This window comes from Balaenoptera borealis (genome assembly GCF_965194805.1).
Source record: "Balaenoptera borealis genome assembly, chromosome: 2".
NCBI classification, from domain to species: domain Eukaryota; kingdom Metazoa; phylum Chordata; class Mammalia; order Artiodactyla; family Balaenopteridae; genus Balaenoptera; species Balaenoptera borealis.
In genome coordinates, this window is record NC_138867.1 from 32,723,135 (window position 1) to 32,747,193 (window position 24,059).

Genomic DNA, 24,059 nt, shown 5'->3' on the forward strand with positions numbered 1-24,059 from the left:
ACCTTAGCAACTGTTATATGTCAAGTCTACCCGAATTTAAAAAAATGTATAAATAAAGACTTCTTTCATAACAGACTAGCAACCTTTCATTACAACATAGAAGATTACACAGGGACTGTGCTGTGACAGAGAGCCTTTGCTACTCACCAACACATGTTTCGCCCATGATTAGAGCCAGACAAACTGGCCAGCCTCTACTTTCCGGCCTCCTCTGCTAGGAGTATGGCCGTAAGACTATGTTCTCTTCAAAGGAATGTGAACAGAAGTACAGTATGCCACTTCAGGGTTGAGGTTTTTTAAGAGTGAATGTGCTTCTTACATGCTCTTTTCACTCTTCCTCCCTTTGGTCAAAGAAAAAGGTAAGGCCATTGGAATGGTACAGCCAGAAAATAGAACTTGGGAACTGACATCAACCAAGTAGAAGAAAGCCACGTGCCAATCAGGAACACCAACTCTGGATTTTGTGAATGAGAAATAAGCTTTTGTATGTGGACCATTATACATTTTTGTGTCTCTTAGTAAAGGCAGTTTAGCCCACTCTACACATCTACTTATTAGCCTCCAGAATAAACGGTGAATGTGACATAATCTGCTTGGTGTTAGAATAGTTAGGATAAATCTCTAGAAATGCCACAGAGAAAACTTTTAGATTACAGCAATGTCCTAGGACCCAAATGCTGTATCATTAAAATCTTTTAAAAGATTTATATATAAATATGAAAAGAAAAAAAGAAGGCATAAGAGATTAAAATTAATACTGACTGCTACAGACCTATTATTTACTAGGGGAAGAGAGGAAGTGGACTAACACGCGGCTACTAATCAATGTGGATAAGACTTAAGTGTCGTTAGCACTTACTTCCATTTTTTCTTCTAATTCATGAAGGAATTCACCATCTGCAGCTATTGATGAAATGGCAGTGGAACTTTTGGCACTAAGAATGGCACGAGCAATGTACTCTAGTCGCTGCTGAAGTGAAATTTCTGTGCTGGGGGGAAAATTCTTATTTTTATTCATGTGAATTCTTAAGGATCCAATATACATATATATCAGCTATGAGGTACGAATTATGCCAAATTAACATAAAAGGCCATTTGAAACTTGAAAAATTAGAGGATTTCTAATAAAAGAGATCCACAATTTAAGTCAACACATAAATACTTATGTTTACCTCCAAAAAGTAACTTCCTATTTTAATACTTCAGTATATTAAAACTTGGATTATTCTAAAATTAAATTAAACTTTTTATTATTCCTCATATTCTTCACTTCTCTACCTTAATGTGGCAAATACTACATTTCATTTTCCACACAGCAACTAGAGTGACCTCTTAAAAACAAAAATCAGATCATGTCACATGCTTTCTTAAGACCCTCCAATCTCCTTTACCTACTCCTCCAACCTCATCTCATTCCTCCCTTGTTCACCATTTCCAACCCCACTGGCTTTCTTTTTTGTACCCTAAACATGATAAACTTAAATCTCATGCAGTGCCTCTTCAGAGACCATAGCTTCTGTGCTTAAACCACTTCCTCCATTTCTTTAATAGCTGCCTCTTCCTGTCATCTGAGAATCAATTTTAATGACAATTTGTCTGAGGCCTTCTCTGACCAATCTTAACTAAAGCGGCTCCCCATTCCCCAAGGCACTTTCTACTGTAATATCCTGTGTTCACTGTATTTATAGAATATGAACTTGTCTGTCTATGGTCTTTGCCCACTAGAATGAGAGCTCCTTAGGAGCAGGGATGGTGTCTATCTTGTTCACTACTCCCTTCCTCAATGCCTTGAATTATCACTGGTACTCAAAATCTATTTGCTGGCTGATTGACTGACAGGTGTCAGAAAGCCCTAAGCATGTATCCACCTCCATGATTACCGTCTTCAGTCCTTTCTAATCCCCTAAGTCCATCAGACCTGGTTCTTTGACATTATAAAGCAACTTGGCATTAAAGACAAACATACTAACTCATTTAGTTGTTGGCAACCCCTCAGATCAACCAGTATTAAATGAAACTTTTGATATCTCCATTAATGCCAATCTGAATCAGGAAAAAACTGGCTTTCTTTTACTTTCAGAGAAGGTCTTACTTAGAAAACTGTCCTTCTACATAGCTATGGCTCCTATAAGTTTTCCCCTTCCAAAAAGAAACCAAAAGAAAGAAAGGATTAACTCCTTTCTCCTATCTTGCAAAGTACGTGTGTGGATGACAGCACTGCCCATCTCTTAAGATCAAATATAAAGGACTCTGTACCTTTAGGAGCTTTGCTTATAAAAGGCTTTCCTTTACCTCCCCTCTCATCTCTTAAAAAAAACCCACTTGAAACAAACATTTTAAACATGGGTAATATTTTCAAATTATTTAAAGTAGAACATTCTATAGCCGCCAACTTACTTGGTGCAGCCTACATATGTAAAAAGAGTGTCGTGAGGGCTTCCCTGGTGGCGCAGTGGTTAAGAATCCGCCTGCCAATGCAGGGGACAGGGATTCGAGCCCTGGTCCGGGAAGATCCCACATGCCGCGGAGCAACTAAGCCTGTGCACCACAACTACTGAGCTTGTGCTCTAGAGCCCGTGAGGCACTACTGAAACCTGTGTGCCTAGAGCCCGTGCTCCACAACAAGAGAAGGCACTGAAATGAGAAGTCTGCACACCGCAACGAAGAGTATCACCCCGCTCGCCGCAACTAGAGAAAGCCCGCGCGCAGCAACAAAGACCCAACGCAGCCAAAAATAAATAAATAAATAATAAATTTAAAAAAAAAAGTGTAGTGAGAAAGAGAGTAACATAATAGTCGGAAAAAGATTTTATTGTGGAAAGAGATGGTAAGCTGAGAGCTGCTAAGACGTATAGGGTCTCTCACATGAGGAGGAAATTAGGTTATGTGTTTGTGTGTGAAGTAGATACGGACAATGGGCACTGTTCTTAAAAGTTAGAGGATTTCTGAATATTTTATAACAAGAATATAGTAACTGTTATAACAAGGAACAAGGTTAGTAAATATTAATGAAAGGGCAATTAAGAGCCACTCTAGGAGGCTTCCATGGTGGCACAGTGGTTAAGAATCCGCCTGCCAATGCAGGGGAAATGGGCTCGAGCCCTGGTCTGGGAAGATCCCACATGCCGCGGAGCAACTAAGCCCGAGCACCACAACTACTGAGCCTGCACTCTAGAGCCCGCAAGCCACAACTACTGAGCCTGTGTGCCACAACTACTGAAGCCCGTGCGCCTAGAGCCTGTGCTCCACAACAAGAGAAGCCACCGCAATGAGAAGCCCACGCACCACAACAAAGAACAGCCCCCGCTTGCCGCAACTAGATAAAGCCTGTGTGCAGTAAAAAAGACCCAACGCAGCCAAAAATAAATAAATAAATAAGTGTGTGTGTGTGTGTGTGTGTATGTATATATAAAAAGAGCCACTCTAGGGAATTCCTTGGCGGTCCAGTGGTTAGGACTCTGCGCTTCCACTGCAGGGGGCCCAGGTTCGATCCTTGGTTGGGGAACTGGTATCCTGCAAGCCGCAAGGTGCGGCCAAAAAAAAAAAAAAAAGAGCCACTCTAACACTGAAAGCATTGAGCAGCATGACAGAAATGACTTACAAAGATTTGTATAGTAATGGTATCTAGGACGCACTAAGAAAAATGACAAGAGTAATCCAGAAATGAGATACTGAAGGCCTGGATAAGGGCACAGTCCACACGTGCCTCTGAGTACAGAAAATAATAGGCATTCAAACACTGGATAAAGGAATGAATTACATAACCTTAAGACAGAGCTACAGTGAATTAAATATCTAATAATGCTGTCAAATTTTTTTTTCATTTGAACTTTTTTTTCCCCTTTTTTTTAACATCTTTATTGGAGTATAATTGCTTTGTTGTTTTAGTTTCTGCTGTATAACAAACTGAAGCAGCTATACGTATATTTATATCCCCATAGCCCCTCTCTCTTGCGTCTCCCTCTCAATTCTTAATTGTACGAAAACTATGAATTGACCGAGGCCTTTACTAGAAACTACCTTTTAGGCCTTTACTAGCTTAAATTCCTTTTCTTTCCTTTTATTAAATCAAAGACAAAGAAATTAAAGTCACTTCGATATATGTGACAGAAGATGTATATGAAGGGAACTTATAAAAACCAAATGACTGGGCTTCCCTCGTGGCACAGTGGTTAAGAATCCTCCTGCCAATGCAGGGGACACGGGTTCAAGTGCTGGTCCGGGAAGATCCCACAGGCCGCGGAGCAACTAAGCCCGTATGCCACAACTACTGAAGCCGCGAGCCTAGAGCCCATGCTCTGCAACAAGAGAAGCCACTGCAATGAGAAGCCCGTGCACTGCAATGAAGAGTAGCCCCTACTCGCCGCAACTAGAGAAAGCCCACGCACAGCAACGAAGACCCAACACAGCCAAAAATAAAACAAACAAACAAACAAACAAAAAAACCCAAATGACTATTACGACCAAAGACAACAAGAAGACCAAAAATGCCTTGGGCCCATACATGCAACAATTACAACTGCATGAGCACACACACACACAGATACACAAACTCTCACACTTGCTATTAGCCATACCTGGGTGATTTAAGTAACCATTCTGATTAACTTGGTTTAATAACAACCTTGTCTCAAACACCTCCTTGTCCTAACTTAACCAATCTCCAGATTTTAGAAATAGCACTGCACTATTGTGGCAAAGAAAATTCCAAATGAAAAGAGGGTCAAATTAATGATCTGTCCAAAATTTTAAGTTGTCTTTTGATACGACAATCTAATTAGAAATTTCAATGCACTCTTTAACAGGATTCTTAACAATCCTCAATACATACGCTCTAAGACCTATTCAGTAATTTAAAGAGAGTAGAGGAAATTAGCCTGGAATTTGCTGAACGTTTGAAATTATAAAGACTTTGAGAAGTATTTTTTGTCCTTTAGTTAAGAATAGTAATTAAGGGACTTCCCTGGTGATGCAGTGGTTAAGACTCCACGCTCCCAAGGCAGAGGGCCCAGGTTCAATCCCTGGTCAGGGAACTAGATCTCACATACATGTCAGAACTAAAAGTTCACATGCCATAACTAAGGAGCCAGTGAGCCGAAACTAAGGAGCCCACATGCCGCAACTAAGCAGCTCGCCTGCCTCAACTAAGACCCAGCCCAACCAAATAAAAATAAATAAATAAATATTTAAAAAGAAAAAGAATAGTAATTAATTGCTGTTAATAGGAAAGAATCTAAAGACATACTTTAAAGAAAAGGATTTACAAGATAGTTTGAATAGAGAGTCTATTTAGTAGGAGGTATTTGGTACCTGCTACACATTATTAAAAACAAACAAAAAGAGAAAACTATAAACTTTAGGTAAATCCAAGCAAAAGCATAAAAATTCTATATATGTATAACCTGAATAAGGTTTTATTTAATATCTGAAATCTGGATGTAACTAGATATAGCCCAGTTATCAATTATTCGTCACAGTGAGAATATTAGGCCATACCTATGCATGTCAGCCAATTTGGATAGGACACGAGCAGCACTGTTAAAACTTCTGTTCTTCTCATAATACCTCCAGAGTAAATCCATGTAACGAACTTTGTTTTGATCAACTTTGGCCATTCGGACTAGATGTGGCTCCAGAAATGGAGAAGCAATCTGGAAATTGTAAAGTTACTCAGAAACATTTTCTGACTACCCACTTGCTCTTCAGATAGTAAATATATCATTTTATAGGTGTGCCTTGTTTTATGAATTCATAAGCAATTTTATAATCCAGTAACAGATAAGAGAGGGCAATTTTTCTCATTATAAATGATTGTTTTACCACAGTTAATCAAAGAATTGCTATGATAGTTGCATTAGGTTGATAAAAACAATTTATTATAATCCAATTACAAATCTTTTAATAAACTTTGAGAACACAGCTATTGACTCCTAGATTCTGAGCTCAAAACCATCCTTGCAATTATCAAATGCCATATATTCATTTTACAGAATGAGGAACACTATGACTTAGGGTAGTGAAAGGACATTTATTTGTGAAGTGGCTTAATGGCAGAGCTAAGACAAAGTTCAGGTCTCCTAACTCATAATCCATTGATTTTCACCCCACGATATAAAAAATCCCAATCAGCTTCTGAATAACAAGAAAACTAGACCAAAAGACTACCTTGCTCACTAGGAAAAGGCATTACATTACTTGGCTTTTCACTAACACCTAACGGTTGGTACAGGGTGAAAAACTGAACTTCCTTATGACTATATATGTGCTTAACCCACTGAGTTATGCCACTTAAAAATATAAATTAACAACATTGGTAGAAAAAATATTTTTTACCTGTAGTAGTTTATCTGCAAGGTCAGCTTGTATTAGCCAATTATAAAGGGCAATACTAAAGAGTTCATCTTTGGATCTTTGAGACAATTTAAGCATTTGTTCAAACTAAAATAAAGAAAACAGTAAAAAATTAGCACAGTTAAAGGCTCAAAATGACTCCTTAGCTTTATAGGCTTCTGGTAAGAAATCAAGAATCCTTAAATGGTAAGTTCTAAGAGTTACTACCCTTTCCAAGATGGTTATGCCGCCACCACCACACAGAACATCTAAACACAGTGTATTTTCAGAACGAAAACATGCTATGTCCCTTACATGATGGCCTGCTTCTTCATTACTCAGCATATTGGGATCAGATGACAACACTGGAGGTCCAGGTTTTTTGGGTACACTGGGAGACTGAGGAGCAGCCTTACTTTGATTTACCAGTTCTTGAAGTGTATCTGTAATACACTTGTAACTGTTTAATCTGAAAAAGAATGAAAAAGGAGCAATTACATGATTTAGTTATCAATTGGTTTATCTTACCTAATTGAAATATAAACTAAAGAGAATTTTGGAGAAAATACACACACACACACAATTTGGTATTAAAAATAATACAAATCATTAGTTATCTATTTTATACATAGTATCCATAGTTGAGAACCTGCTGTGTAGCTCAGGGAACTCTACTCAGTGCTCTGTGGTGACCTAAATGGGAAGGAGATCCAAAAAAGAGGGGATATATGTATACGTATAGCTGATGCACTTTGCTGTACAGTAGAAAGTAACACAACACTGTAAAGCAACTGTACTCCAATGAAATTAAAAATAAATAAAAATAAAAACAATACAAATCATATGCTTTTTCAATAGGTTTGAGAAGCACTTGTTTAAAAGGGTAAAGTCATAAAAATGAAACACATCTTAGATTGGTTATATATTTCCTTTATGGACATACTTTTTTTTTTAAAGCAGTCTCTAATAATCTATGAACATTTAAAAATCATCCTTTAAAATACTAATCTTCATCCAGAACCAGACATTGGGGGTGGGGCGGGTGAAGCAGCAGTTTTGTTTCCAAAATCGTTATTGCATTTCAAATTGACATTAATACAATCTCAGGAAAACCAAAGAGGCAAGTTCAAAAACATTTAGGTCCTTAAGAATTCCCACCAGGCTATAATTTTATCCCTAGGCTAATAATTAGAATACTGCTTCACACCTTTGATAAAACAAGACATTTTTAGGTGAAAGCATAATTCAATTTTATGAGTTGTACTTGAAATATTATTTTCCTAATACCATCAGTCAAACTTTACACAAAGAACAGTCTATATCCATAAAGTTGCATCTGCTAAGGTGATAAAACTCACCTTTCTTGGAAAGCCTGAAGTCCCACGAAGTCTTCTTCTGGTTCTCCATGTTTATAGAAATGAAGTCCAAGACCCTGAGGATCTTTTTTCTCTGCAGCAGTAAGAGAGAGCTCCACTACACCCTCATAAAAACGCACTAACAGGAAAGACAAAGGACAAAGAATTAAGGCATATTATTAAGTGGATACATTTTCCTTAGATGGCTTATAAAAATACTGACCAAGGTTATTATGTTTACTACTATGAGGTTTCTACTGTATATCAGTCACTCAGGTGACAGCATCATATAAAATATTTCTGATGAGTCTACTGAAGAACTAGGTTCCAACATGCTTAAAAGGCAGCTATTATATGTATTTTCTTCACTGCAAAAAAATTTCATACTTAAAATAGCAAAAAGGAGGGTTGCAGTTCCTTGATGGAAAAAAAATCTTAGGATTCAAAGTAGTACCTGTACTAACAGTTACTACATTATGTTAGATTTGATTTAAAGTAATTTTAAAGTGAGTAGACAGGTAGTATTTTTAAAATTAGTCAAAAGAATCTAAAGCATCTGAAAAATAAATGTAACCCAGAAAGCAATCTAACACAGGTAGTAGTTTAACTGGAATAGGACTGAAACCCCAATGTTAAAAAGTTACACATTTCAAGATATAAAAAGAGCATTATAGCTTTTGTAGACGCTGGTGCAGTCATCAAATACTAAGACATAAGAAATGAATTCCCTGTGTCATATCACTTGGGCTACTGAAAGCTGAAGGAAGATCTCCCTCTGAGTTAAGCAGAAGGTATGAAGAACATTTTGTTTCTCACCTTGTCTATACTGAGCACAAACACTGGACAGGTCCACTTGATTGCTGATTTTTTGATACTCCTTTAATGATTCCCTTAACATTCTTTCCTTTTCAATCTTATTTTGAACTTGTCGGGAACGCTGGAGAAGCTCATTTGCCTAGAAGTAGAGATGACAAGAACTTAAAAAGATACAAGCACATGGATGATGCTGTCAATACAAGTTTTGTTTAGTCTACGTCTAAATTTACATCCGGTTTATTATCATCAAAGATAAAAACAACTCTACAAACTTACTTCTTCTTAATTTTAGGCAGAAAAGTTTTTGACCAAAAAATCCTAGCTATTCTTAATTCCTCTCACAAATATGTAAGCAAGACAGCTTTTGACTGGTAAATCTCTCGCCTAGTCAATACATTATTGGTCAGCAGGCAGTCCAAGCAACACTGATTTTTTAAATTTTTTTCACCTGTAGGAAAGGATCAATAAAAATTGCCCAATTAGCTCTAATTGATTACAGACAAAGTTTTAGTGATTTTTTTCTTAATTTTTAAGGAAAGGCATAGTTAACCATTTTTAAAATACCGTCTAGAAATACTATCAAAGATTCTTTATGAAAAATTTATATATGGATTTTAAGAAATAATATATTCCAACGTCTTTCTTACACAGATGAGGATCCTGACGCCATGGAAGGTTAAAAGACCTAACCAAGGTCGTATGTCAAACAAAAGACAACAGTTCCTGATTACAATTCTAGTGTGCTTTCATCATACCATGAAACCTCCTGTAAGAAACACTGAAATGAGTAACAAAGCATCATACCTTAGAACAAACTGCATCATCAGTGCTATACAGAAGTGGGCAGATGTCCTGTAAGTGTAAACTAATGCCATCAACAGCAGCATTATCTCTGATGTAGCAGTTGATTAGAGAAGCAATTAACGCCCCAGTCAGTTCCTTGTCCCTGATTACCAGATCTTTAAAGGTGGTGATTTTCAACTGTTCTTGAAATTCCTAGGAGTATAAAAGAAAATCCTCTTCTGATCAAAAATATAGAAAAATGTATCAAAAATGTATTTCCACACAGAATGAAATTTCTTTAATAATTTAAAATATCAAAACATTAATAGACTCTATAATTCAAAAGATAAAATATACTAAACTATAAAAAATAATAAAATTTTACAGATTTTCATAGAATCATTGAGAATTGTAAAAGAATCCACAGTATGCCTATTCCAAATCTCTCACTTTACCAATGAGGAAAGCAAAACCCAGGTGGAGTCAAAATTCGAGACAGGCTTCCTGACTTTAGTTATAATCAGGAAAAAACAATCAATTAGCTACATTAAAAAATCTTGGGCTTACATTTATTTTTCCAAAATAACATTTGAATTCTATTATTCAAGGACTTCTAACATTGGAGTTTGATCTTATTTAAACAAATCTGCTTGCTAAAATGGAGTTCTAAAGTACTGAGGTGATTTATACTATAGTAACATTCTGTTTAGTGATCTGACTGCTATTTTTTCCCTAAATTTCAGCAAATATACAATCTATGTTCAAATTTTTTGGATTAATATTTAATTTGCATTCCTTGAGCATATAGGGAAGGAAAGTTTTGAAGATGGATCACAAAAAAGATACCTAGCCTAAAAATTGACCTACATTATTCTTACCAGCCAATAAAACTAAAAATCATTATTCTACCTGGCATGGAAAAGGAAATAGCTTTCATAATTAAACATATTCACTTGAGTTTTTAAAAGAGGAAAAAAAAGTATGTGCTATTCTTTCTCAAATAAATGGACCTGGGGCTTCCCTGGTGGCGCAGTGGTTAAGAATCCGCCTGCCAATGCAGGGGGCATGGGTTCAAGCCCTGATCTGGGAAGATCCCACATGCCGCAGAGTGACTAAGCCCGTGCGCCACAACTGCTGAGCCTGTGATCTAGAGCCCATGAGCCACAACTACTGAGCCCGTGTGCCACAACTACTGAAGCCCATGCACCTAAAGCCTGTGCTCTGCAATAGAGAAGACACCACAATGAGAAGCCCGTGTACCGCAGAGTAGCTCTCACTTGCTGCAACTACAGAGACCCCGTGCGCAGCAATGAAGACCCAATGCAGCCAAAAATAAAATAGATAAAAAACAAACAAATAACAACAAAAAAAACTGAACTTATCAAGCCTCTGTAAACTTGACTTCCATTTCATAGAAAATTCAGGAAATAGATGAACAAGTTGACTACAAGGAAGGTAAAGACAACCTCAGAATGTTGGGATTCTACAAGATTGATGACCTGATGCCTACAAGGCAATAGCAACCCCCTCCCACCAAAGAGAGAGAGAGAGAGAGAGAAAATTGCTCTAGACTGAGAGATTTAAGAGAAAAAACAACCAAATTCAATGAGTGAACCAACTGTTTAGATTCTGATTAGAATGAACCAATCTATAAAAAGATATTTTTAAGACACAGAAATTTCATTATTTTAGATGTTACCCAAAAGAATTAGTGGCAATATTGCTAAATGTGATAATGACATTGGTATTCAAGAAAATGGCCAAAGGAATACATATTAAAATATAGAGGAATGAAAGGACATGATGTTAGGGATCTACTTTAAAATAATTCAGTAAAGAAAAAGAAAATAAGGGATAGATTAAGCAAAGTTGGTAAAATTGTGAAAATGTTGAATGCAAATAAATTGTGTATGGGGGATTAGTTGTTGTACTTGCTGTACTTTTGTGTACGTTTAGAAATGCTCCCAATTAAACTAATAGGTAGGAATACATTCCCCCTAAATGACCTAACATTTAGATAAATGCAAATTACCTTTATCCTTAAAAAGGATTCCAATGAGGACAGCAAACACCATTCATTTTCCACAGTGGCAAACATTTTTCTTTAAAGTAGGAATGTTTAATTTTAATTTAGGTCACTGGACTTCTTGAAATTACATGCAAAAATTTTATGTATGTGTCTGTATGCGTTCTTTGAAGGTGGGGAGAAAGAGTTTTGATCAGATTCCCGAAGGGATCTGTAGCCCAAATAAAGGTTACAATCTACTGTTTGAAAAATATTTTTGGTAAAGTAAGAGTTCATTCACATATCACAACAAAGTTCTCATATACTGTAATAACTTGTGGTTTTGACAATGAATCCCTCAAGTTATCATGCTTTAGTGCAATTTTCTCATAACACATTAATTTGATCATAACCTAAATGCTTCCCAAAATAATCCTCTTCTGAACCTAAGTGAAAGATTACAGCTCACTCAAAAGCAAACAAACTAAGCACAGAATTAATAGTACGATCTTAGGGGGAAAAATATCCTACCTTCTGAAGTTCTCCTACAATGGCAGTGAACTGATGTTCACAAAGAAGTTTCCATAAAGCCAGAGCCTGGTATGATTTTTGAACCAACTGCTGGATTGCCTGAAGTGAAACCTTTTCACTCAGTTGAGCCTCTAATTACAAAACATAACTCATGAAGTTTTGAAAAATGACAGGTTAAGTTGTTTTATTTTAAGTAAAACAACACTTTATCTCAAATAACGACAACTATAGTTAAAGTTGAAATCCTCATTGTTCTCCTTCCTCCCCTCATAGGCAACCATGCTCATGAGTTGTTGAATTCAGTTTTATCTTCTCACTATATATAAGTGCTTCTGTGTGTATGCATACATAAACAGTAAAAATGTTGCTGTTTTTAGACAATTTACACCATTGCTTTTTCTGCCCAGTTATATTTTCACAGGCTACCCATACTGATAAATAAAAATCTAGTATCAATACATTTATTTTAATTGCTGAGTGTTCCATTATGTAAGTATACCACAATTAGGTCCATTTTCCACATGAAGGACATTTCTGTTGTTTCCAATGTTTTGCTACTACAACAATAATGCAATAAATATCCTTAAAAAAGGTCTCCTCGAAAACACAGTCAGGTTTTGCTACGACTGTTTTTCAAATTAAGATGCATTGGCGAATCATGAAATCAATTCAGTCAGTCATGACAGATTTATTTTTTTCCCCTTAAAAAGGAAAAAAAATATTAGAGTATAAAATAGGTATAGTTATTTCTTAAAATTCTGTTGCGTGTATATGCTTTTAAATATCTGGGTCATAATATAAAAATTATTACTTATTGTGGGAAAAATGTCTGATAAAGACTGTTCCTGAATATATACCTAGAAGTGAAACTGCTGGCTTTGAATGCATATGCATTTTTAGCTTTTAATATATATGATCAAATTGCTCTCCAAAGTGGTTATTTCAGTGCATACCGTCAGCAATTTGAATGCTCCCCTTTGTATAAATCCTTACCAATGCTTGTATTTTGTCAAGCTTACTTGAAAAGAAGTACTGAAAGAAGAATTTACAAAATAGTGAACAGAAAACTAGGTCCAGCAGGAAGGAAAGAAAGTACGTTGGGACAAAAGTAAATAGCTGAGTCTTAACTAGCAAAGTTCTATCAGCCAGAATAACTGGCTCAAACAATAGAAGGCAAAAGAACTTAAAAAAAAAATTGAATGGTAGGCAAAATTTAAACAATATTTTATTACTATGCCAGTTCACATCTGGAATAATTACTGGTTATAAGAACTTTTCAGTTCCCTTGCTGTTTCCTTAGTTGTTACTTTTTATAATAAATAAAAAAACACAACCTAACATTTGATTCATATTTTTAACTCTACAAGAAATACCACTTCACACACATTAGGATAGAAATGTTTTTAAAAAAAAAGAAAAAGAAAAATTATTGGTGACAATGTGGAGGAATTGGAATATTTTGTGTACTACCGGTGGAAATGTACCAATACAATGGTATAGTTGCTATGGAAAAGTTATGGTGGCTCCTCAAAAAATTAAAAACAGAATTACACATAATCCAGCAATTACACTTCTGGATATATAATAAAACAATTAAAAGTAGGGACTCAAATTTCTATTTGTACACCATGTTCATAGCAGGATTATTCACAATACCCCAAAGATGAAGGCAACCTAAGTGTCCACCAACAAATGAAAGGATAAACAAAATGTGGTTGATACACACAATGGAGTACTATTCAGTCTCAGAAAGGAAGGAAATTCTGACACATGCCACTACACATGTGAACTCTGAAGACATTATATGCTAAGTGAAATAAGGCAGTCACAAAAAAACAAATACTACATGACTCCACTTACATGAGGTACACAGGGTAGTAAAATTCAAAGACAGGAAAAAAAAAAAGGTGACTGTCAGGGGTTGGGGGCAGGGGAAAACGGGGAGTTATTGTTTCATGGGTACAGAGTTTCAGACTAGAAAGATGAAAACGTTCTGGAGATGGATAGTGGTGATATTTGCAATCACCATGCTACAGTACATCATGTGAACTTAACTTACTGAATGCCACTGAACTGTACACTTAAAAATGGTTAAAACGGTAAATTTTATGTTATGCATATTTTAGCACAATAAAAAAATTCATTAAAAAAAGGTGTGTATTGGGGAATTCCCTGGTGGTCCAGTGGTTACGACTCCTCGCTTCCATTGCAGGGGGCCTGGGTTTGATCCCTTGTCGGGGAACTAAGATCCCACAGGCCACGGGATGCAGCACCCACCCCCCCCGCCCCCAAAAAAAGTTAAAAAAAAAAAAGTGTGTATCATGCTTTCTGGTGGAAGAAATGAAAACCTTTTATGAGCTGAAAGTTGCGGAAACACATGATGTCCACATCATCTTACTTTTCAAATCACACTAATATTATTTTAATAAAAATATTTGTTACCACAAACGATCTTATTAGGAGATGTCTACTGTTTTCTATTCACCTAATAAGACTCTTTACTGGGGTCATGTACATTTAACTGATCAGAAGCAATAATTTACCATGAAACTTCCTCTGCAGCTCCTGTTGCATTTGCTGGGTATTTCCATTTTCAGGGCGCATGAATCCTATCAGCCTCTGCTGCACTTTGGCAGTAGTACTGAAACAAAAATTCCAGAAAGTATATTCATAGGGTTGTGCAACTATCACCACAACTTAATTTTAGAACATTTTTACTCACTTTCCATTAGCAGTCTATTCTCATTTCCCCCGCCCTACGCTAAGCAACAGCTAATCTACTTTCTGATTCTATAAATTTGCCTATTCTGTATATAATGAACTGGAATATGCTGTAAATATTCTTTTCCTCTGTAGATTAGTGAAATAATCACTGACCAATCAATTCAACAATTTACACCTGGAGCATTTTAATCTCTCAGATGCTTAAATTTTCACTGAGAGTAAATGGATAATAACAATAGCTTCCATTTATCAAACACTTGCTTTCTGTCCCCACCAATGATTTAACATAATACAACAACTCTGTAAGGTACGTATTATTAAGAATACCATTTTACAGATATGAAAACTTCAGGACAAAAGTGAAAAGCAAAGAACCTGCTGTCAGGAAATACTGATCACTGAGAGAAATGAGCTAATAAAAGCATTTGGTGCTCATTTGGTGAAGAATCTGATTATTTCAGCTCTTAATGCAACTTCAGGGATGCAAAGAAAAGAATGATGAACTTAAACAAAAAATGTATATGCAAAAGAGAAACAGACTCACAGGCATAGAAAACAAACTAGTGGTTACTAAGTGGGAGAGGGAAGAGGGGAAGGGCAAATTAGAGGTATGAGATTAAGAGATACAAAATACTATGTAAAAAATAGATAAGCAAAAAGGATGTACTGTATAGCACAAGGAATTATAGCCATTATCTTGTAATAACTTTCAATGGAGTATAATCTGTAAAAATACTGAATCACAATGCTGTACACCTGAAACCAATATAATACTGTAAATGGACTATACTTCCATTTAAAATAAAAAAGAGGGACTTCCCTGGCAGTCCCGTGGTTAAGACTCCATGCAGGGAGCACGGGTTCGATCCCTGATCGGGGAACTAAGATCCTGCAAGCCATGGAGCATGGCAAAAAAAAAAAGTATGACTACTGAAGCTATAATAGGTACACTGCCGGATGAAGTTCATAAGTGATTATGTCAATGTCGTTAGAAAACAAAATTTTTAGGGTAAAAGCAATACAACTATACTATAAAAGAAACTGAGCAAATTCCCTTTAATCTTAAATCTGAACTGAAAAACGATACAAACTCATAATTTTGTTGTATTAAAAAAAATAAAAAACAAAACAACATACAGCATGACCAGTAGGAATTAATACCTCTAGCTGTAGTCTCTAATACCCTTTCCTACCAAAAGAAACCAGGGCTCCCTAGAGAAATGGCCAAATCCACTTCTAGGGCAAGAATTGTACCAAATGAGCCCGAAATGTCCTGTCATGCTAGAAAGCAAAGATGCTACCAAATACTGTCAAAAAGGACTCCAGAGCAGTCTGAAGAGGCAAAAGGTTGGGATAATTTTCCATTGAAAAAACAACCTGCAATGGATTGAAACACATTAAATACGTTTGAAACCAGATTCACATAATGATACTAAATAAAAAACTCAACTGATGGTGCTGGCCAAGATGGAGTAAGCCTGCTACAGTCTCTCTCACTGACTACAACTGGGAACTCTGGACACTATACAAAAAGCAACTACTCACCTGAGGACTCTAATAGCACACAGATTGATGAGGGGAAGTCAAAACTCGAATGATAATCCATATAGAGGTGAGTATACTGGGTTCCCCCCCCACTCCTTTATCTTCAGGCTTTGTCCAAAGGTGAACTGAGTCTCAAAACAGTATGGTGAGTAAAACTCCCAAGGAACATTCAGCAACGTCTGGAGACATTTTGAGTCATAATTGGGGAGAGCTACTGGTATCTAGTAGGCAGAGGCCAAGGATAATCCTAAACATCCTGCAATGCACAAGACAGCCCCCAGCATGAAGAATTATCCAGTCTACAATGTCTACAGTGCCAAGGTTGAGAAACACTGGAGCAGAAGAACTGAGAAAAGGGGGCTCTGTGGTCCAAAAAGTTTGGAGGGAATCAGTTATTTCTCTTGATGCTTTGCCCCAAAGGCACCACCACTTCTGCAAAGCTGTATGACAAGACAGTGAAAACTGGGAGAAAACACTGACTTTCTATCCAGAGGACCAGTAAAAGAGGCCTCTGTGAGCTAGGGAATATATGGGAAATCAGAGCAAGAAGAGGCCGGAGGAGGAGATCCCCTAATTCTGAGGAAGATGAACACAACTTCTGGGCTCACCTCCCAGGCTGTATGTGCATGGAACATACCTGAAGAAGCAAAGCAAAGATACTAAGACTCTGACGACCACACACTGTATGATTCCATTTATATGAAATATCAAGAATATGTAAATCTACAGAGATAGAATACATTAGTAATCGTTTGGGGCTGAAGGGTAGAAATGGGGAGTGACTGCAAATGAGCAAGACGGATGTGGCCTAAAAATGGAATGTTGTCATGACTGAAGAAATTCTATATATTTACTAAATCACTGAACCTATTTAAAACAAGTGAATTTTATGGTATGTAAGTTTTATCTCAAAAAGCTATTTAAAAATTCCCATACTCAGTGAGACTAATGTTGTGAGGGTTGGTTGAAATTAGGAAATCTCTTAATAAAGGTAAGGAAAAAAATTATACAATCATCTCTATAAGATGTAGACAACACATTTGACATACTTCAATACTCACTTTATAAAAATACACAATAAAATAGAAATGGATGGATATTTTCTTATCATGTTAAACTATATCTAGGCATCCTCTTTAGTGGGGAAACACTATACACTTCCCCATTAAAGTCAGGAATAAGAGCAGGATGTGCACCATTATCTCCACTCTTTAACACCATGTTGGAGATATTAGCCTATGCAGACAGGAGAAAGTAACTAGAGTTAGAAAGAAAATGGTAGAACTATCTCTATTTGCAGATGACAGGATGACATATTTGAAAAATCCAAAAAACTCAATGAAAAAAACTACTAAAAACAGTAAAGAGAAATTAGCAAAGTAGTAGGTTACAAAATTGAAGGTTATAATTGAGGCTACAATTGTAAATTCAATAAATTGCTTAGAAACTATTAACAGAAGAATATAATGGTGGAAAAGAAAAAAAAAAAACACCTTCCAACTAAAATTCCAGCTATGTAGGAAGAAGAACAGTGGTAGAGGGCAGGGGAAGGAGGTAAGATAACAGATTCTGTTCAATTATTAATGATGACTGAGATGTATATTTTTCAGAATTTAAAACTATCAGAAGAAGAAAAGTCATATATAAAACTTTAAAATCAATCCAGTAAAACGGAAGGGGAGAAAAACAAACAAACAAACAAACCCAAAACCACAACAAAGCCCACAAGTTCAGGATGGTGAGAAATATGTCAAACATTTAATTAACCCCAACAAAATGAGATGGGGTTAAAAAGACAAAGATTCTTAAACTGAATAAAAAAGTGGCAGGGGCTAGAAATCAATATATACATGTTAAGATACACTTAAAAGAGTTCTGAAGGCTAAAAATAAAAATAATTGGTATAACCTTCACAGGGGACAACCAAATACTACATACCAACATTTTTAAAAGCTCTTGTATCCCCAAATTTCACTTCTAAAGAAATTCATCTGAATATTACTGAACAAGTACACAAACATGTATAAAGAACACTCACTGAACCCTGTTTATACCATCAAGAAATAGAAACAACCTAATTACGAATAGAGTTATACCACTAATTGCTTGAATATAATGGAATAACATGTAGCCAATACAAACAAAATTTATTCTATTGATTTGGAATGCTCTAAAGAATATACTGAATGTAAACAATGTTTCACAAAAAGTATGCCTACTTAGATCCTATTTTTACAGTGGACTACTACTCAGCCATAAAAAAGAACGAAATTTTGTCACCTGCAGCAACATGGATGGACTTGCAGAGCATTATGCTAAGTGAAATAAAACAAAGAAAGACAAATGCTGTATGATATCACTTATATGTGGAATCTAAAAAATACACAAGCTGGTGGATATAACAAAAAAGAAGCAGACTCACAGATATAGAGAACAAACAAGTGGCCACCAGTGGGGAGGGGGTGGGGGGGGTGGGCAATATAAGGGTAGGGGAGTGAGAGGTATAAACTTCTGGGTATAAGACAGGCTATGAGGATGTATTGTAAAACACAAGGAATATAGCCAATTATTTTTTAATAACTGTAAATGGAGTATAAGCTTTAAAAATTGTATTAAAAAAGAAGTGCATATTCATATATGAATATACATTCATATACGTATGTGTATATTCATATATTCATGTATGTTCACATATGATTTGAAAGTTTATATCGTCATACTTCAAATTAATTCATCAGGGGAGTGATGTGAATTTTTTACAAGTCCATATTACTTTTATAACAACAGCAACAAAAATTGTTCATCCTAAACATGTGTCCACACAAAAACTTTTACAGGAATGTGCATATCAGCATTATTCATAATAGCCAAAAAGCTGAAACACAACAATGTGAATCAACTATACTTCAATAAAAAACAAAAAATCAATTAAAAAAAAGAAAAAGAAAAAAAGGTGAAACAAGCCAAATGTGCATCAAACGATGAACTGAAAAATGAAACCAAGTACTGATATACACTACTATATATGAACATGACAATATTATGCTAAGAGAAAAGCCAGAAACAAAAGGCCACATACTATATATCTGCATTTACATAAAAGATCCAAAATATGGCAGGTCCATAGAAACAGAGAGTGGATTAGTATTTGCCAGGGACTAGGGGAAAGACAACTTTGCAGTGTTACCAACTGAATGTTTGTGTCCCATCAAATTCATAGTAATCCCCAAAGTGATAGTATTTTTGGAGGTATGGCCTTTGGGAGGTAATTAAGTTTAGGTGAGCTCATGAAGGTGGAGACCCATGATAAGATTACCACCCTTCTAAGAAGAAACCAGAGGACTTGCTGTCTGGTTTTCTCTCTGCCATGTAAGGACACAAAAAGACAGCAGCTGTCTGCAAACCACGAAGAAGGTCCTCACCAGAACTTGACCATGCTGGCACCCTATCTCAGACTTCCAGCCTCCAGAACTATGAAAAATAAATGTTTGTTGTCTAAGCCAGTCAGTTTATGGTATCTTTGTTATTTCAGCTTGAATTAAGACACAGAGTGACTGCTAATGGGCATAGGGTTTCTTTTTGGTGTGATGCAAATGTTCTGGAACTAGATAGTGGTGATGATAGTTTAACCTTATGAATATACTAAAAACCATGAAACTTTTTAAAAGGATTAATTTTATAACATGTAAATTAAATCTCAGAAAAAAAAAGGGAAATAAATCTTATTTATTCCTACTTTGGATTTCCTAATGGTCCTCCTGTAAACTGGGAGTTTCTGTCTAGAAATTCTTGCAAACCTTTCAGTTCTTGTAGCACTGACTCCAGCAGCTGGGAGGGAACACTACTTTCAATCTGAAAGAAAGGATATATTTTCAAACATTTAAAAACAATGAAAAAAAAGTTTCTATAAAAAACACATATGCTGTATACCCATAATTGAATGTGAAGTTTTAATTCTGAGGTACCCTATCTTCATAAACAGTAGTTATTTCTTTTATCAATTTATACTTGGTGACCAGAATAAAGGGCTAGACACCCACATCCCTCCCCGCCCTGCTGCTCTGGTTTTAATGAGGTATAATTTACAGACAGTAAAATACACAAATCTTAAGTGAATACCTTGATAACTTTTTACATCTTTATATAGTCACCACCCAGATCACAATATAGTGTATTTCCAACACCCAAAAAAGTTCCCTATTGCCCCTTTTCTAGTCATTAGTCATTCTACCTCCTAGGTAACCGACCACTCTTCTTACCTCTATCATAGAATATAGACTGGTTTTGCCTGTTCGAAATTCACAAATGGAATCACATACTATGTTAAGTAAATACATTCTGATTCTGAGAAACTTTAAATCTTAGAACTTTAAAATAGAGTATCAGAGTTAAAAAGATATTTAGTATCTTTCCATTTTAAAAAGAAAAAAAGCTTAAAATAAATTGCATGCATACTTCACATTAAAAAAACCCCTTAATACCTGAATTTATGATAGTACAAATTTCTGTGTTTCTTAAAGCACTCTGGAAAGTACGCCAATACATGGAAATTAGTGCTAGGTTCTTGGAGTTTGGGGGCATATAAGCAAAACATTAAATCGTAACTTTGAGCAGTATTAAGTATTAGGACTGATTCTATTTAGCCCTCATAACAATGTTATGAGGGAGATACATTCTCATTTTACTGTGAGATATCAGGCTCTGAAATGTTAAGAAATTTACTCATCATTAGTGAGTGACAGAGCTGAGATATAACTCAGGGGGTGAACAGTTTACTGGACAAGTACACAAACATGTATATAAAGGAAAAATCATTGCATGTTGTTTATAACATCAAGAAATATGAAACAACCTACTTCTCCGTTAATAACATAAACTGGCTCCACAGAGATAATGGAATACTGTTATTTATATAACACACTTACTGCAGTGATCTCTCTGTTGCCACTCTTGAATACTCTCTCCACAACTAAACTAGCATCCCAGATGTTTCTGGAACAAAAAATGTTTTAATGATTGTGCTGTAGATGAATAAAAACAATTACAATACGTAGTAAATTCCTTTGTATGTGTTTATTTAGTTTTTAAAGTGTAGCAATGACTTCGTTTAACATTTTACTAAGTTATCTGAAAGAACAAAAAAACCAGGAAAATTTCCAAACCTGACAGATCTAAGTCATTTCACAAAATGAAATATTGTTGAAGAAAAATCAAAGACCCTGGGTAATAAATTGTAAACAAGGAAGCTTATAAAGTGAGTTCTGCACTGTTTCACATTTTTAAGCAAATGATTCATATGAAAGCATACATCTCAAATCTAAGAAAAATACACACCAGACATGATAATTAAGTGGATCTGGTAGAATGATTGAAAAATGGCTGTAATTTTTTATCCCTCCCTACACCTATCCTCTTTACAATATGACTCTGATGCCTCCCTTTTAACGAAGAGTCTATTTCCCACCTTTTGAATCTGGGCAGGCTTGGAGATGTCCCCCTGCCAAGTAAGTCAGGCAGAAGTGATAGTAGAGCAATTCTGAGCCTAGGCATCCTGAGGCTCTCCAAGTTTCTACTCTCTCTCCTGGAACCTTGCCACCACCAAGTCTATGATCCCTGACTAGCCTGCTAGAGGATGACAGACCATGTGGAGAACAATCCAGCTGTCCCAGCTGAGGCCATTCTAGACCAACACACAAACATAACCCTAAACATGTGAGAGTCCAGCCAAGAGTGACAGAACTCTCTTCAACCTCAATGCTGATTTCAAATGCATTGTGAGCCTAGCCAAGACCAGAACTGCCTAACTGACTTGCAGACACATGTCACTGAGTTACGGGGTGGTTTGTTACACTACATACTAGTATATGTAGATATATTTTGAAGATATATATACATATATAAAACACAGTAACAAATATAGATGGTTAGACAATAAAAAAGCTGAATGACAGAAAACAACCTTATTAATGGACAAGTGAGCTTAAACTATAAGTAAAATTTAGTAGGGACAAATGATGTCCCAAATTTAAAGTTAAAAATGTTCAACTATACACAATAGAACAAGGTAAGTAATAGTTAATTATCCCATGAAAAACTTACCCCATGATTCGAGAAAAGTAAATGCAAATACCATTGTGTTTTCCAGAGTACACAATCTCTGGCCCAGCCATACAACTCATACTTGTGGCCTGAGTTGCTGGATTTCCCACAGCACACACTGGAGTTGACATGGCAGGAGGATGAACACCTTGTACACACGTAAGAAAAACAAATCTTAAAATTTAACCTAAAAATATTCAGAATTCTCAATAATCCAAGTCAGTTGTCCCTAGACCCATAGGTAAAAACAATTACAAAAATACTGAAATAAATAGTTATTTAATTTGGTTTTCCTTGATAAGAAGAGAGATTTAGACTTGGAGAGGAACTCCCAAGTTGGCTTTCAAGTGTGGGCAATGCAGGATGAAAAGGAAAGCAAGCTTGCAATCACTGCACCTTAATGCTAGGAGTAAAACAGGACTAATTATACAGTTCAGGGCTGGTAATTAAGTCCTGATACTCAAAAAGGGGGCTTTCCAGGTACACTAAGTAAAGGCATTCATGGCCAAATGCCAATACTTGCTTGGATGCCACTTCTATTAAACTACATTATTTTCAGGGGAATAGGACAAGTTAATCTTTCCCACTCTAAGCATTAAGAATATAATTCACAATGTCAGCTCCTCAAAAAGTATAGTAGTAGCAACCTAAAACAAAGAAAAGAGGTACCTTGAGATGGTGTTCCCAAAAAGGATGGATTCAGGTATGTACTACCACTAGGAACAGGAGAACCTAAAAAGAAAGAAGAATATAAAGATTTATAAAATTATCTCCCAATTTTTTTGTATCTGATCAAAATTAGACACAGAAACTGTTTCTAAGCGTAAGAGTGAGGAGTGGCACCACCTATAATGTATTCAAGAATTAGGGACTCATTTCCCGGCAACTTTCTAACAATCCCCACTTTGGAAAACATTGAGGTGGGAGTTTGTTATTAAATCACTCAACTCTTTCCTTTTGAATAAATAACAAATGAGTTCTGTAAATACTACTGGTTATATCTTATTTTGTTTCCCAGTATACACTAAAGATTCAATATTAATATATCATAACACTAAGAGTCAGACATCTATAGAATTATTCCCTAATAATGCAATAGCAGTAAAGAAAATACAATGAAATTTTTTATCCATTAAAATATGCTACAAAGCTTCTAAAATTCAAATCTATTAGAGACAGTTTCATTTCAATGTTTCATACTCACCAGAGTAGACAGGAGACCCCAGGATGGGACCAACATTACTCGGAGTGGGGAGAGTGGCTGGAAATCTCATCTGTGCTTCACCACCATACCTGTTTTTATGACAACAAGGGCTGAGTTTATTCAGTGAAACTATACATCTTAAAAGCTAGAACTGTTTCAAGTCCTGCTTAGCTTCAAAATAAATGCTTTAAACACTAGAGACTTTCCTGGTGGCGCAGTGGTTAAGAATCTGCCTGCCAATGCAGGGGACATGGGTTCAATCCCTGGTCCAGGAAGATCCCACACGTCGCAGAGCAACTAAGCCTGTGTGCCACAACTACTGGCCTGTGCTCTAAAGCCCGCAAGCCACAACTACTGAGACCGAGCGCCACAACTACTGAAGCCCACAAGCCTACAGCCCGTGCTCTGCAATAAGAGAATCCACTGCAATGAGAAGCCTGTGCACCTCAACGAAGAGTAGTCCCCTTTCGCCGCAACTAGAGAAAGCCCGCATGCAGCAACAAAGACCCGACACAGCCATAAATAAATAAACAAATAAATAAATTTATATTAAAAAAAAATTAGACTTTAAATGCATTGTGTTGACAGTGAAATATACACAGATACATAATAAAATACTTATTTAGTAAATGTTGACTTCAAATTGCTAACAAGAAGAATCATAAGG

General features: G+C 36.0%; 1 protein-coding gene across 6 annotated transcripts in view; it reads right to left on the reverse strand.

The window, feature by feature from the left end:
* The window catches only part of NUP155 (nucleoporin 155), a 69,509-nt gene that overhangs the window by 6,601 nt on the left and 38,849 nt on the right, over positions 1-24,059 (reverse strand). For 3 of the 6 annotated variants that reach the window (XM_082382190.1, XM_082382189.1, XM_082382191.1), the window contains 14 exons: positions 23,393-23,481; positions 22,858-22,920; positions 22,189-22,336; positions 21,015-21,081; positions 19,826-19,941; positions 14,364-14,461; positions 11,821-11,951; positions 9,306-9,497; positions 8,502-8,640; positions 7,689-7,824; positions 6,646-6,799; positions 6,334-6,438; positions 5,497-5,651; positions 860-989 (listed from right to left, as the gene is read on the reverse strand). In XM_082382190.1, the coding sequence (XP_082238316.1) occupies positions 860-989; positions 5,497-5,651; positions 6,334-6,438; positions 6,646-6,799; positions 7,689-7,824; positions 8,502-8,640; positions 9,306-9,497; positions 11,821-11,951; positions 14,364-14,461; positions 19,826-19,941; positions 21,015-21,081; positions 22,189-22,336; positions 22,858-22,920; positions 23,393-23,481 (1,723 nt within the window). The remainder of the gene's footprint in view (positions 1-859; positions 990-5,496; positions 5,652-6,333; positions 6,439-6,645; positions 6,800-7,688; positions 7,825-8,501; positions 8,641-9,305; positions 9,498-11,820; positions 11,952-14,363; positions 14,462-19,825; positions 19,942-21,014; positions 21,082-22,188; positions 22,337-22,857; positions 22,921-23,392; positions 23,482-24,059) is intronic. The other 3 variants (XM_082382193.1, XM_082382192.1, XR_014241838.1) reach the window with 2 other exon arrangements.